The following is a 15,223-nucleotide window of genomic DNA, read 5'->3' on the forward strand; positions in this document are numbered from 1 at the left end:
TTCTGAGTCCTGTTGGTCATATATATACACATATATGCCTGAAATAAAAGCTCATCATCACCTTGAGAGCATCTTGATGTCCCACAGTGTTCACACTAACTGATCAGCCACTCTTTCAGCTGTTCTCAGATGAACATCACTTTCCTTCCTACACCTTTGATTATAACTCTGTCTGCAGCCTCCCGTCTCAACTTTTCTGTTACATGGTCTGAATGAGTTTGGCCACATAGAGGGAAGCTAATAAAACAACAACAAATATATGTCACCCTCGATCTTTTTTTCTAAGAAAATGTTTGTTTGTTTACACAAAAATGCAGGTTCATATTCTGTATTTTGAACAATACACTGGCGTGTGTGCATGTGTGCAAGCTGTCTGGTGGGCCATGTAGCCTGATGTGCTGGACCCAGTGTGTACACTTCTCTCTCTCGTCTAGTTCATAAGCTCTGCCTCACTCTGATTGGCTGCTGCTCTGTGTTGTTTTTCTTTCAGGCCACAAAAAACATCACAGCTGAGTCTGGAAAGAACGTCACTCTGACATGTCGAGCTCCAAATAACAACATAGTAGTAGAATGGAGCAGAGCTGACCTGCAGCCAGAATATGTTCTTTTGTACCGAGACAAGCAGTTTATTCGAGATCACCAGCATCTATCTTTTAAGAACCGGGTGGATCTGCAGGACAGACAGATGAAGGATGGAGACGTGTCTTTGATTCTGAAGAATGTGACGACTGCTGATAGTGGAACATATGAGTGTCGTGTCTTCATGAGAGGAGCAAACCGCAGGAAGAGAGCTCATCTGAAGACTGATCCTATCACCACCATCAGCTTAAATGTTTCTCCAGGTGAGTGAGTAGAGTTGAGTGTGTGTGTGATCAGAGGTGAAGCTGCTTCCTGGTTGTTGATGTTTGTTTCTAAAGATGTTGTTGATGAGACTTTGTAGAAAGCAGCTGGTCTGAGTGATGTGATCAGAGTGCAGTAGATAATGTCTGACAGCAGTTTGAAGAGGAAATGGATTCTGTTCTGTTCTTCACTCATCACCTACCTGACAGCTGACACCTCACACCTGTTTCTCACCTGCAGGTCAGACAGGAGGACACACAGAGGATGGAGGGAAGGAGGATGGATCTGTTGGACTGATAGTCGGTCTGTCTATTTGCGCTGTGCTTCTTGTTGCTGCTGTTGTTGGTTTTTTGATCTACAGAAAACATAAACAACAACAGAATAAGGATTCCTACCAGCCTCCTCCTGAACAGCAGCCTGTTTGAAATGTGTCAGAGCTTCTTTTTTTCCTCACCTGAGTCTCTTGCTTCTCTTCCAGCTTCTCCAAGGTGACACTGAGCATTCAGGGTAAAGACATTTGAAAATGTCCTGAAATTAATTTCCATGACATCCAAGGTTTGATGTTAAGTATCTGAAATTAGACTAAACATTTATTTATTCCAAACAGATTTTTTTGTGCTTCAGGAAATTTAAATTATTTATTATAAGTGAAACAGGAGCAGACAGACAGACCACTGTGCCTTCAAGAAGTGCCAAAATAAGATTTTCATGAATTTTTGTATTTTCTTTTTCTTTGGTGTAAAACATCAACAAACATTTTCATATTTCATGTTTAACGTCCATTATAGAGTTTTTAAGAAGTAGAAAACTGTCCCAAAGTTAAAGTTGAGCCTTTAGCTCCTCACTCGCTCATCGACCTCCATGAACACCAGCTGAAGTCTTCATAAGTAGTTTAGTTTATCAGACTAAACTTGTCTTTATACTGTGAGCTGTAGCTGCTACTTCCTGCTCTCGACCTCCTGCTGAGCTAATATCAAACTACCTGCTGCTTCACTTTAAACACATAAAACACTCATGTTTATATCACAGAAGCTTCTAATGTTTATTATATTTAGCTTTAAGCACTGCACACTTTTTTTACTTTATTATTGCACACTGTATGTAATATATTTATTTCTATGAGCAGGAATCTTGTTTCGTTTTCTTTCTGTAACAATAAATCTGTTTTCATCAGAAACTTTCTGACCTGTTGACTCATTTCATGCAGTTTTCAGGGATTTTCTGTTTATAATGTTTGTTTTTATTATAAACGAGCCTTCAGATGGTTGTTGTTGTTTTCTGGTGCTTCATGAATAATCTTGAACTGACGCTGAATAATTTGAGCTGGACTCAAACAAACCTCACTGAGCAGATGTGTAAACTGGATCTAACTCCACTTTCTCTGGTTGGTTAACCAGCAGCTGCTTATCACAGGATTGGTTGATTGGGAGCTGAGGAGAAGCAGGAAGGAGGAGCCTGGCTTAGAACAAGGACTATGTTCAAGTGTGAGCACTACAGCTGCAGCACAACTGTGGACTCCACCCTGATTTGAGTTGGTGAAGGGAATTTCCTCTGTTTAGTGGCATGTCGGTTTTCTGAGAGCGACACAGAGTCTTTATCCTCACAGTGCAGCGGTGGATTCAGCCTGTTTAAGGTAACTAACAATGCTAATGCTGTCAGACAGCACTGAGCTGTTACATTCATACACAGTGTCACAGCAGTCTTTAAAATAGTGATTAAAACGCTGCCTGTAAACAAAGTGCCATCAGACAGGATGTCATCACTAAACTTTCAAACACATCAGATTAAAATGAGCTGACAGCAAATCGTTCCTTGTATTACTGCACAAGGAAAAGACTGGAGATGACAATAATGATTTAATGGAATTTGTTTTCATTACATGTGTGCACACTTTCAATCTGAATGTAAAGTTGTGTGTAGTGTAGTTTTAGAAAATGTAACAGACCAGCACACAACAAATGAGACAACAAGCAAGAAGGATTTAGAAGTTCACAAGTGTTTCTTTCTTAAAGAACAGGCTCTGGTAATACGTGCAGCAATGGCAGAGGCTCGAGCATCCTCCACTGCAACCACTAAACATCCAAGGTATGGACATTGAGGCTGTGGACAGCTACAGGTACCTTGGTGTTCATCTGAACAACAAACTGGACTGGACTCATAACTCAGACGCTCTCTACAGGAAAGGGCAGAGCAGGCTGTACCTGCTCCGGAGACTCAGGTCGTTTGGAGTGGAGGGCCCACTCCTGAAAACCTTCAGTTACTCTGTGGTGGCTTCTGCTATCTTTTATGGTGTGGTCTGCTGGGGCGGCAGCATCTCTGCTGGGGACAGGAAGAGACTGAACAGGCTGATCCGAAGGGCCAGCTCTGTTCTGGGATGCCCTCTGGACCCAGTGGAGGTGGTGAGTGACAGGAGAATGGCGGCTAAGCTGTCATCCCTGTTGGACAACATCTCCCACCCCATGCAGCAGACTGTGACAGCACTGAGCAGCTCCTTCAGTGGCTGCGGCACCCACGGTGTGGGACGGAGAGACTTCGCAGGTCTTTCCTCCCCACTGCTGTCAGATTCCTCAACAAAGACTTTTGCAGCTGATCAAACCCACATGTGCAATAAGACTGTTGGCCCCTCTGGCCAACACCAGTAGGTGGTAGGGTAGTGTCTTGCCCAAGGACACAACGACCAGGATAGCGAGAGCAGGGGGATCGAACCGGCAACCTTCCGGTTACAAGAAAAAGTAAAAGAAAAAGTCACTTTTAAACTAAGAATCACAAAAATCGTGAAGCACAGAAAAAAGGCAACAAATTTGGACTTGACTGTGTCTGCAGAAGTGAGAGGAGGTACTTTTACCCTCCATGAACCATCTGACTCAATTTGCCTTTCCAAACCTTGGTCTCCATGGTCGCACTTCTTTGGTGAAGGAGACTCTGACTTCAACAATAACACTCAGGTATTCCTCCATTTTTAAACATACAAGTATTTTCAAAATAATCTTTTATTCAATATGACTGAAAACAAGTGACTGAGTCCATGAACTCAGCAGTAAAGTGTCTTCTTACAACCACATCTATCGCCATCTGGTGGCCTTTAGAGAGAATACAGCAGCTGATTAGTACTGGCATTAGTACAGGGTGGGATGTACACAGCAGAGATGGAGGAAATCCACTCTGGAGGAGCTGAGTGTAAACTCCACACAAAGAGCCCAGCAGGATTTGAATCAGCAACCTTTTTGCTCTGAGGGGACAGAAACTGGGTCTGTGCTAAAGCACCACCTCTCCAAACATGCTCTGACCTCTGTATGACCTCTGTGTGACCTCTGCTGTTTCACTGTTTAGAGACTTTCCCATGATTTTCAAAGACCGTTCCCATGACAACCTCAGGTTCTCAGTTGACCTCTGTCACCTCAGTTTTCCCTAAAACTAACATTGTCTCATTGATTTGAGATGTAACATCTGAACAGATTCAGGTAAAAGTGACCAGGAACAGCTTCAATGTGTAAACATCTGGAACATCTGTAGAACGATATAAATGTGTAAATCTGTCATTTTGGTCACTTTAGGAAAAGTCTTCAAATGTCAGACAGCATGTACGACTCATACAAGCTGTGACTGAGCACTCCGTTCATGTAACACATGCTGACCACAGTGATAAGCTTCCCTGAAGCAAATACAAAAGCTTCAGATCGACAAACTCGTTACAGCAATGATGTCATCACCCTATTCAGAGTGAACCTAGAGCTGCTGTTAGAGAGAGAGTGAAAGAGTGATGCGTTCACTGTTGGCACTAGGGGTCGTGCCTCACATGCAGCTTCATTTATGAAATTAAAAACAAAAAGAAATACAAGTATAAATGTCAAATTAAACAAAAATATAACTACAGGGATCCTGAGTGTTTTATAGGTGACGTTCAAGAAGAATCTCTGCAAATCTAACTTTTAAAATAATTTTCAAACAAGAAGCTGCTGAGTGCCGAAATGATTGCTGGTGAGAGAATGAGGATTTTCAGTTTCAACAGTCGTGCTGTGTAAATGTGACCCGTCAGACTCATTTACAACAATCAGCCTTTTTAAGTCTATTTTCAATCTGAGTTCAAACAGTTATGATATGGAATGATTCACAATAAGGGAATATTTCATATATCGGTCCAGTCTTCATTCAATTAATCACAGCTTGAAAGTTTACTCTTATAAGTCAGCTTTCAGATAAATGTAGTGGTGCCAGTATATTAAAAGAACAACATTTGAATATAGAAAACAGAAATAAAAGCACCTTTAATGTTTCCTGAAGATCAGCATTTCAAACAGAGTTAAATTTCACTGCTGTAAAATTTGATTTAAATAAATAAATAGCAGTGAGATAAATTTCACTGTTGACATATTAGATTTTCATTATGTTATTAAAGTGTGATGTCATGAAGTTTATTAGCTAACTGTTGTTTACTTGCTAATCTTAAATTCACATAAAAGAAAGATTTTCTTCATGTCTATCAAACAATGCTGTAGCGGGCACTTTAAGGAAACCTGAAGCCGTGAGTCACAACTGTACAGTGGATATGTGTGGAACCTCTAGCTGCGTTTCCGGCTCACTTCACTAAAGTTAGTTTGACACCGGAGCCTCTGGGAGTGACTCCGCCTTTGGGAGGACTCACTCGTCTACCGGGGAGGCACAGCCAGTGTTAGCGAAACAGTGAATAATTGACAGCAGGCTTATCCAATAACAAGCGCGGACGTGAAGCATGAAAAAAGGAAAAAAAAAAACAAAAACAGCCGGCTCCACTCTCCCACATTAATTCACTCGTGCACTTTGAATGTGCCTAATGAAACATGTTTGCTGTAACATCTCCGTGGCTCTGCTGGACTTTACTGTCTGTCTCCCTCGTGGGCTTTACCTGTGCAGGTGAGTTTTATTTTAAATCCTATCGATCTATTTCTTACCCGCTGTTAGATGTTCGAGCTGCTTTAGTTTCAGCTGCTCACAGAGGACGCAGGTCTCAGCTGTCACCAAACCTCTTCTGTCGTGTTAGAAAGTGGATGTTAGTGTTTAGACTCACACACGTTTACATAACAGTTTGTATAATGAAGCTGTGAAGAGAAGAGATTTTATTACTGTATTAACTTTAAAGTGGTGTCAGATAAACATGGACAAACTGCTGTAAAGGTTTATTATTGATTCATTGATTAAAAGTTCTTCTCAGAGTTTTTATTTGTTTATTTTTTAAAGACCATGTATCATTTTTGTACCACTTTACAAGTTTGTGCTACTTTGTGTTGGTCTGTCACAGAAAAACTCAGTGAAAACATTTGAGTTTGTGGTTGTAAGGCGACAAAATGTGTAAAAGTTCAAGGGGTATGAAAACCTTTTCAAGGCACAGTATATGCAGGTATGTGTATGTTTGTTTCATATGCCTGACATGACAGCTCATCATCACCTTGAGAGCATTTTAGTAAGTTTGGGCACACAGATAAAGGCTAATAACACATGAAATTTCACAAATATGTCATATATTTTATTAGGTGCTGTAACAAAGTGGATGAGCAGTTGCAATGCTCTCCCTTTGTCCCATGTGAGTTGACCTTTTTTTTTTTTTTTGCACGTTTCTCTGTTTCTATTTATTTGCTTTGATTTGCCATTTGTTGAGTAACATTGCTGCACTCACTATCCCGGGTTTGTCTGTTGCCGGCAAAACAAACATTCTGCAAATTGAGACAAATACCCAGTTACATGTTTCTTTATATTTTATTTCATCACAGATTAAGTCATTTGTTCATACTTTGTTGTTTCTTTCCAGTCTTCGTGTGGGAAACGCCGCCTTCTTCTGTATAGGGTTTATTGCCGGTTGGTGCAAATGGTGCATTATCGCCACCAACTGGTGTGCAGGTGGGAAACGCCTGCCTAGCATTTTGTTGTTTTAAGTCCTGCTGATGTGACATCAAGCGGAGGGGTTTCTTTTTCCATAGAAATGCTTCATTTTGTTTGTTTCAAGTTCTGAAGGGGTTTGTTGAATCTTGTTTATGTAAACGGAGCCATTTAGTTACGTAAATGTGTCAATTAGAAGTGTGAGGAGGTTTTGTGTCTTTTTAATCATCTGTGTAGAGTTTTAGATCCCTCAGTTTAAGTGAGAGGTACAGGCTGGGCTAATTGGAGGGAAATTGATGGCCCTATTTAAAGCCAGATTCAGAGGAGAGGTGAGCTGTGTTACCAGGTCCATGAACTGATGGGTTTTGTTAATCGAGTTACTTTTGGGGAAAGTTTTGTTAAGTTACGTTACACATTAAACGGAGTTCATTGTAAATAAATTGCTCACCTCTGCAAACCTGAAATTTCTGTGTAGTCTGCTTCCCTACAACCTTCCCTACAACCTTCCCTACAACCTTCCCTACAACCTTCCTTGACATTCGAGTCGGACTACCTCAACATGTTTGTTTGATTCATTTCTTAATGTGAGAACAATCAGGACACAGTTTGTTTCACAGATGCAGGTTCATATTGTGTGTGTGTGATGAACATTTAGCCTAATGTGCTGAACCCAGTGTGTACAACTCTTTGCTGATTGGCTGGTGTAGAAGTGAACAGATCAAACTTTCATCTGTAACCTCTCTGCTCTGTGTTTCCTTTTCAGACCACAAAAACGTCACAGCTGAGTCTGGACACGACGTCATTCTGACATGTCGAGCTCCAAACAACAACAACAGAGTAGTACAATGGAGCAGAGCTGATCTGGAGTCAGAATATGTTCTTTTGTACCGGGACAATCTGTCTATTCCAGAGTACCAGCATCCATCTTTTAAGAACCGGGTGGATCTGCAGGACAGACAGATGAAGGATGGAGACGTGTCTGTGATTCTGAGGGATGTGACGGTCAGTGACACTGGAACATACGAGTGTCATGTCTTTGTGAGAAAAACACTCTCATGGACATCCATCAGCAGCACCATCAACCTTCATGTTGATCCTCCAGGTGAGTGAGTAGAGTTGAGTGTGTGTGTGATCAGAGGTGAAGCTGCTTCCTGGTTGTTGATGTTTGTTTGTAAAGATGTTGTTGATGAGACTTTGTAGAAAGCAGCTGGTCTGAGTGATGTGATCAGAGTGCAGTAGATAATGTCTGACAGCAGTTTGAAGAGGAAATGGATTCTGTTCTGTTCTTCACTCATCACCTACCTGACAGCTGACACCTCACACCTGTTTCTCACCTGCAGGTCAGCCAGGAGGACACACAGAGGATGGAGGGAAGGAGGCAGAAGAGAAGGAAGCAGGAGGGAAGGAGGATGAATCTTTTGGACTGAAAGTTGGTCTTCCTGTTGGCGTTATTGTTGCTGCTGTTGTTGTTGTTGGTGGTGTTTTAATCTACAGGAAACTTAAACCACAGAGTCAGGGTTCATACCAGCCTCCAGCTGAACAGCAGCCTGTTTGAAATGTGAAAATAAGATTTTCACAAGTTATTAAATGTTATTTTTGTTTGGTGCAAAACATCGACAAACAGTCCAACAGAGAAACAGAGTCAGGATTCGCCTCCTTGAACTCTCTCAGAGGGCTTCCAGCTGATCTGAGTCTCCTGCTGCTGTTCCAGCTTCTCAGAGCAGAGACAGACGAGGACATCCTGGATTTGTTGTTCAGCATCTTTGTGAACGATTTCATCACGTTGTGTTGAACAGTTTTAAAGATGGATTCATTCCAAAAGAAGATTGAACTAATGTCGTACTTTTCCTTCTTTTTCTTTAGTTTTCTTGAATTTCAGACGTGTCCTGTTTCTACTGTATGTGTAGCTGTTAGCTCGTGACCTCTGCTCCTGCTGAGCTGAAGCCTCAGACTGTTTCTGTAGTTTAAATAGACGAGACATCTATAATATATATTTGTATATATTAAATTACACTGAGCTTTTATTTATTTCTGTTTATTTATACACTTTTAAAATTATTCCTGGTACAGATTTTATTGTTTTACGTTATTATTGATGAAAAAATGAGTTGGTTTTTGTATACATGAATTCTCTTTTATAAAAAATATTTTCTAACCTGTATTCCAAAACGTTGGTTCTGTTCGTCTGGACGTAGCTTGTAAATGTCCTGTTTATAAGGTTGGGGAAACCTGCAGTCACTTGGATGAGTGACGAAACGTTTCTCCCACTGAAAACACTACGTCCAGGTGAACAGAGTCAACTTTTGGAGATTTACTTACCTGGATGATTGAACATGCATCAAGGCCCTTTCTCACCTGTACAGTCTGTTTTTGTTCTGTAAATAAATTTTCTTAACCTGAATGTTGCTTCCTGTTGCTTCATGAGTAAATCTGAAATGAAACTGAATAATCTGAGCTGGAATCAGTCAAAAGTGAGTTTGTGTGAAATCATCTTTGCTTCTGCTTTTAAAGTGAGTTTTTTTCCCCAACTATCGCCATCTGGTGGCCTTCAGAGAGAATGCAGGCGTCCATGTTTTATACTGTGTCTACAATGTATCAGTGTGGTGCTATTAGTATAAGGTGGGATGTAGATTTTGTTACATTGTACCTGTGAGCACAAACTACACACATCAATAGGCAGGTCATGTACTTACATTCATGCTGTGCTACAAACCCCTCAAAGTGCTTTTAATTAACCGCACATTCATAAAGCAGCTTATTCTGGGCACTTCATCTCCCTCACATACACGACCAACCTAGAATCTTCCACTCCAGAGTAGCTGAGTGCAAACTCCACACAGAAAAAAAGAAGCCCAGCAGGATTTGAACCTAGAACCTTCTTGCTCTGACAGGACAGCAACAACCTGCACCACCTATGGCAGAAACTGGATCTGTGCCAAAGCACCATCTCTCAAAGCGCACTCTGACATCTGTATGACCTGTGCTGCTTTCTTTTTCACTCTAGGGAACCTTGGACTTTTGAGTCTTTGTCCTTCGTGGGGTTTACCTGTGCAGGTGAGTTTGATATCAAAATCTTATTAATTTCATACGACAGCTGAGTGCTGTTGGCTGCTCACAGAGAGGACGCAGGTCTCCTGTCACCAAACCTCTGCTGTCATGTGGCAAAGCAGATGTTAGTTTTTAGATGTACTCACACACAAACAGTTTGGTGCAATTAAGTTGTGAAGACAAGATTTTTCTGTTCATAACTCAGCTGTCACCAGCAGAGGGAGGAGTCGAGGCAACAGCTGATCTAGAGAAATCTTCTCAGGGTAGCAAAATCAAAGTCATTTCTTTACACATATTACAGAATGTAACATCTGCATAGGGCAGCTGTAGCTACAACTGTAGCTTGCCTCCACCAGTGTGTGAATGTGAGAGTGAATGAATAGTGGCATTGTAAAGCGCTTTGGGTGCCTTGAAAAGCGCTATATAAATCCAATCCATTATTATGTATCATATACATGGTTAAAATACATGAAATATACTTGCTGCCTACTTTATATAAAAAAAAACTTTATTGTTTTCTTTAACACTCATAATTAAACATTTCACTTAAATAAAAAAGGTGAACTGTTTAGCTTATATGATAAATAAACATACAATGCAGAAAGCTCAACCCGTTCTCACTCCCAAAGCGTAACATTTTACGCTAGGTGACAAATCGTCACCATATTACGTTTTCGGCTACCCACCACGTTCCTAAATGACGACCTCGGAAAAAGAGGAAATATGAGAACCGTCTGGACTGAATCTACACGTTCGCTCTTTTTATTCAAATCGCTTAGAAACACGCTATTTAACTTCATTAAAGTCCTAGTTAAGGTCAGGAATAAGGTTATGGTCAGGGCTAGGGATAAGGTTAGGTTTAGGGCTGGAATACAGGGCTGGAACGTCTACTCCCGCGGGAGCGTCATTGCACTGGATTCCAGCCATAACCCGCCGCGTACCATAAGAACGCCGAAGGTCTCCTTTCGCGTTCCTCAGGAACGCCGCGGGACGTGACAAAACGTCGACATGTTACGCCTCGGGAGTGAGAACGCTCTGCAACTGATCTAAAAAAACAAAACAAAACATAAAAACCTACTGGGGAAAAGTTATTTTTTACTGTAAAAACCTCAGCTGTGTTTATTGGTGGTGGTAGGTAACGTCCGTGCTGCATTCACATCATCTAGTAGATCTTCTGAGGGTACTTCATGTAGATTTGGTAACCAGCTACACTGGATCCAGGTTTCAAGCTCAGTTCCTCTCGCACTCAACGATCCTTCTTCTACTGCACTTGGGGCTTTGTACCCAATCTCGGGTGGGGGTGATGATATGTCCCCCCTGACCTGGCGTCCTGGCTCCCCCTTGCCATAGCATTTGTGTTGTACCTCATCAATCTCTAGCTGTGCGAGCAGTTCCTTCTTTCGAATGTTGGAACACTGAGCTACTGGTTGTTTCACCATCCATGTGGATGTTGGGTATCGAAGAATCCATAGGTCCCTCATCCTGTCCATGTACCTCCTTCTGCTGGGGTTACTTGTGTAGTAGCGTTCTAACAACACCCTGTTTTCATCTCTTGCACACCAATGTCTTCTTGTCCAGTAGCCACTTCTCATCAGGGTGTCCTGGTTCAAATTTGTGAGATGCTTGTTTTAGTGTCACACCAGTCCATGATTTCACTTCTCTAATCATTCCTCACATGCTCCATGATGTCCTCTTATAATAAAACATCAGACTAAACCAAGTCTGCAACTCTTGAGGTCAAAAATGTCCTCCTGTGTCCAAACTATGCTCATAAAGCACGCTGTCACATGCTTTCAATTTTATATAAACCCTCCTACAAAGCATGAATGTTTACAGTAAATGTGCACGACAAACAAATAGAAGCACTCAGAAACCATCTAGATAACTTTTATGTCAAAGGTCATGGAACATAAAATCATTGTGCATCATCTTATAATAAAAACATTTAAAAAGTTTGCTGACTTTATGCAAAAAATAAGGTTTCAAATTCTCCTGCAGATTGAAAATCAAATCAACCTTATGCAAAAGTTCAATAAGGAAGATCTGTAGTTACACATCTGTCTGCTTTCCAGGTGTTGGCACTGCTTTTCAAAATGGTGATAATGTGACAGACATCACATCTTCTTAAGATATCACACACAGAAACAATGAAGGGCAGAAGGTTTGATCATCTTAAAGAACTGAAATAAACTGAATAAAGAGGGCGAGCTGTTAAAGGAGTCCTCTGCGGTTTCTATATTCCAGCTGTGGCCACAGCTGTTTAACCTCTGCATCCTCTATCAGCTGTCCTCCAGATGCATTTTAGGACCTGAGACATACTTCCAGCTTCCAGATATGTAAAGTACATCCTTACCAGAAGCTCGGGTCTCAGAAGGAAACTTACAGTCTGTTTGTTCTACTGTAACATTAAAGGTCAAAGGTCACATGAAAACTGTCATGCATTGGGAAAACTAATGCTCCACTGCTGCCACCTGCTGGTTGCTATCATGAAGTGACTGATCTTCCCATTTACACACAGTGCATATATTCGGCGGCCACTTTATTAGGTATACCTTGCTAGATGGATGGATGGATTGTTGTCACGTTCAAGAAATTACATTAGTTACATGGCACTTTATCCTGCAGGAATCAGCCTCAGCCGACACTGTGGTTATAAAGTGATGCACACAGTCAGTTAGAATACTTCAAGCAGGCTGTGGTGTTTAAACAATCCTCAGTATGGGGTCCAAAGTGTGCCATTAAAATATCCCCCACTACACCACCAGCACCCGGTTCTCCCTTCTGCAGAAGCAACAGGATCATGCTTCTGCAAAACTCCTCTGTGATCTGTGTTGTAACTCTGAACTTATCCATATGATCCTGTTTCTGATTGAATTCTCTAAAAAGTTAAATTTTCAACAGATTCTGGTTTATGTGAGTCATCTTCTTCCTTTTCAGAGCAGAATGTCAGGGATATAAAAAGGTTCTCAACTTCACTGGATCCACTTCATCATGTCTGCATGCCAATCGGTAGTGATTTGACACACACGCACAATGACTGATCAATGGTCATGAGAATTTGCACAATTATGATGAAGAAAAAGACCTCCCTGCCCATTGTTCCTTCAGTGATTCTAGTTTCAGTCATTATGCAAATGTACTGTTTATGTACTGTTTATAAGATTTGGGGAAACCTGCAGTCAGCTGAGACTGAAGAAGTCACTTGGATGAGTGACAAAACGTTTCTCCCACTGAAAACACCACGTCCAGGATGTATCGTCCAGATGAACAGAATCAACTTAATTATAGAAGTTTATTTTTACAGTACTCAAAGAGAACAGTCACAGAGCAAACATGTTGCTGCAAACACCAAAATGTCTACAAATAATTTATTACAGATTTGTAATAAGATTTTCTTCAACTTTATCTAGTAGCTGAATTTTGTTTAACCCTTTTTTATTCATGGATTTTCAACAATGATTTCCTGAATCTTAGCAGAAAAGCCAAAGACTGTACAAACATGGCTTCTGCCTGACTCAAGGAATTAAGCTTAGACTTTGAATTTGAGAGGATTGTTGTGAAAAACAAAAACACACCATCATTTACCATTGTTCACGTTTTTATTCTGAAAGGCCTGGTGAAGAATTTTCTATTAAGTATGAAAGATAAATTAATTTTTTATGGCACCATCTTCTTCTTCTGCTTCTTTATTAAAGAAAGAAGAATATCTCTCCATTTGAACTTTCTGGCCCTCAGTGGTTGTATGAGATTTCATTTCATGTTCATCTCCTTTGTGAGGAGAACAAACAGAATATAAATATATAGAATTTAAATATAAATGTGAGAACCAGTTAGAGAGCAGCAGCTGGATTCCTGTTGTTGGACTGGTGGACGACTGCTGGGCTGAGCAGAGCCTCTCTGTTCTCTTTATATACAGCAAAGTGAAAGAATAAGGACATGTCAGTGAACGCATCACAGTTATAACACAACTTTCTGTTTTGGGTCACATAAATGTTGAACTTTGGACACATTTTCTGCTGCTGCATGAGCAGTACATGACAAGTATCAGATCACACAGCATCTGCAGAGACGACCAGCGTTGTTTCTGATACGTTTTAACCACAACTTGGCTCGGAGTGAAATCTAAATACTGCTGCACTCACTCTGAACCCTGATGAAGAAAGGAGTCCCCAGAGCAGAACCAGGAAACACTGAAGAGATTATATGTCTCAGCTGGCTGGAAACTCCTGTTCCCTTGGAAAGGCTGGAGGAGGCGGCCTGGGAGAGGGAGGTCTGGTCTGTTTTTAGGCTGCTGCCCCACTGACCCGGCTGTGGATAAGCTCACATTTTACTAGAATGAGGATGTGTGCGCACTTTTTTTCCTACTCTCTCACTTTGAACTTGAGTTTGTTTGTTTTAACTTATTTTCCTTTCTCACTTCCTGTTCATAGTAAAGGAAAAGTTCAATTCTGATTAACAGATTTTTCATCTTTGTACTAAAAGATCAACAGCTGTACCTCTGTAGTCTTTGACTGTTATCTTGTGTTCGATGATGATGTCATCCATAAGTGACGTCTCCCCTGTCTGAAACACACACAGAGGACATCGGTGCAGACAGTGCAGTCCTGTCACTGACATAACCTCACAAGTATCAACAACACAAAAATAAATCACATTAATTATAGAAGTTTATTTTTACAGTACTCACAGATTTAATTTAATTTTAATTTAATTTAATTTATTACAGATTTGTAATAAGATTTGCTTCAACTTTATTTAGTAGCTGAATTTTGTTTAACCCTTTTTTATTTATGGATTTTTACTGACTTTTACTGACTGACTTTACTGACTCAAGGAATTAAGCTTAAAGTTTAAATTTGAGCCGTCTTCTTCTGTTTGTCTACCACCACTATGTCCGGTTGGTTAGCCACCACCATTTTGTCCGTCTGTATCTGGAAGTCCCACAGGATCTTAGCTCGGTCATTCTCCACCACTCTTGGGGGCATCTCCCATTTTGACCTCGGGACTTCCAGGTTATACTTGGCACAGATGTTCCTGTACACTATATATATAGAGAGAGGGGGTTCAGTCTAATATGTGTGCTCCAGTGAGACATTAGACTTCAGTAAAACTATGCAGTTACCTAATTATGCCCAGTGTTTAATCTCCACTGAGAGCTAAAACTCAGTTTTAAAGCTGTGTGCTGGTGAGCGTAAACTGTGACTATCACCATGTTACATGGGCGCTACAGAAACATGAAACAAGGCAGAATTGTTATTAAAATGATTGCATTGTTGTCCGAAGACATTACTGCTACTAACACATCCATATCTGCCACACAGAGCTCTACATGTACTGCTCATTTAGAACAAATGACTGTCAGCAAACGAGGACACAATCACACAGCCCACTGTCTTTGTTAGATGCGCGCCTGTTTCAGCAAAGTTCACAAACTCCCTCCAACACAACGTCCGGCCCACTGTGCGGCTCCACCAATGAGATCCGA

The 15,223-nt window shown here is 41.0% G+C and overlaps 2 protein-coding genes across 2 annotated transcripts in view; one reads left to right on the plus strand and one right to left on the minus strand.

Annotated features, from left to right (window-relative positions):
• The window catches only part of LOC309701696 (histone H4), a 74,857-nt gene that overhangs the window by 45,945 nt on the left and 13,689 nt on the right, over window positions 1–15,223 (minus strand). The window lies entirely within an intron of this gene.
• LOC309701691 (uncharacterized protein) lies at window positions 5,477–9,091 on the plus strand. Its single transcript, XM_082525849.1, has 3 exons — window positions 5,477–5,730; window positions 7,454–7,792; window positions 8,031–9,091. The coding sequence occupies exons 1-3, from the start codon at window positions 5,658–5,660 to the stop codon at window positions 8,243–8,245; spliced, it is 627 nt and encodes a 208-aa protein (XP_082381975.1). The 5' UTR covers window positions 5,477–5,657; the 3' UTR covers window positions 8,246–9,091.

This window comes from Aulonocara stuartgranti (assembly GCF_965226115.1).
Source record: "Aulonocara stuartgranti genome assembly, chromosome: 3".
NCBI lineage: Eukaryota > Metazoa > Chordata > Actinopteri > Cichliformes > Cichlidae > Aulonocara > Aulonocara stuartgranti.

What these genes read in the sequence shown, in the direction of transcription:
- LOC309701691 (XM_082525849.1), top strand. Translation starts at nt 5,658, where the DNA reads ATGTTTGCTGTAACATCTCCGTGGCTCTGCTGGACTTTACTGTCTGTC. An exon ending in CGTGGGCTTTACCTGTGCAG is followed by an intron (nt 5,731 to 7,453) that starts GTGAGTTTTATT and finishes TTTCCTTTTCAG; the next exon opens with ACCACAAAAACGTCACAGCT. An exon ending in CCTTCATGTTGATCCTCCAG is followed by an intron (nt 7,793 to 8,030) that starts GTGAGTGAGTAG and finishes TCTCACCTGCAG; the next exon opens with GTCAGCCAGGAGGACACACA.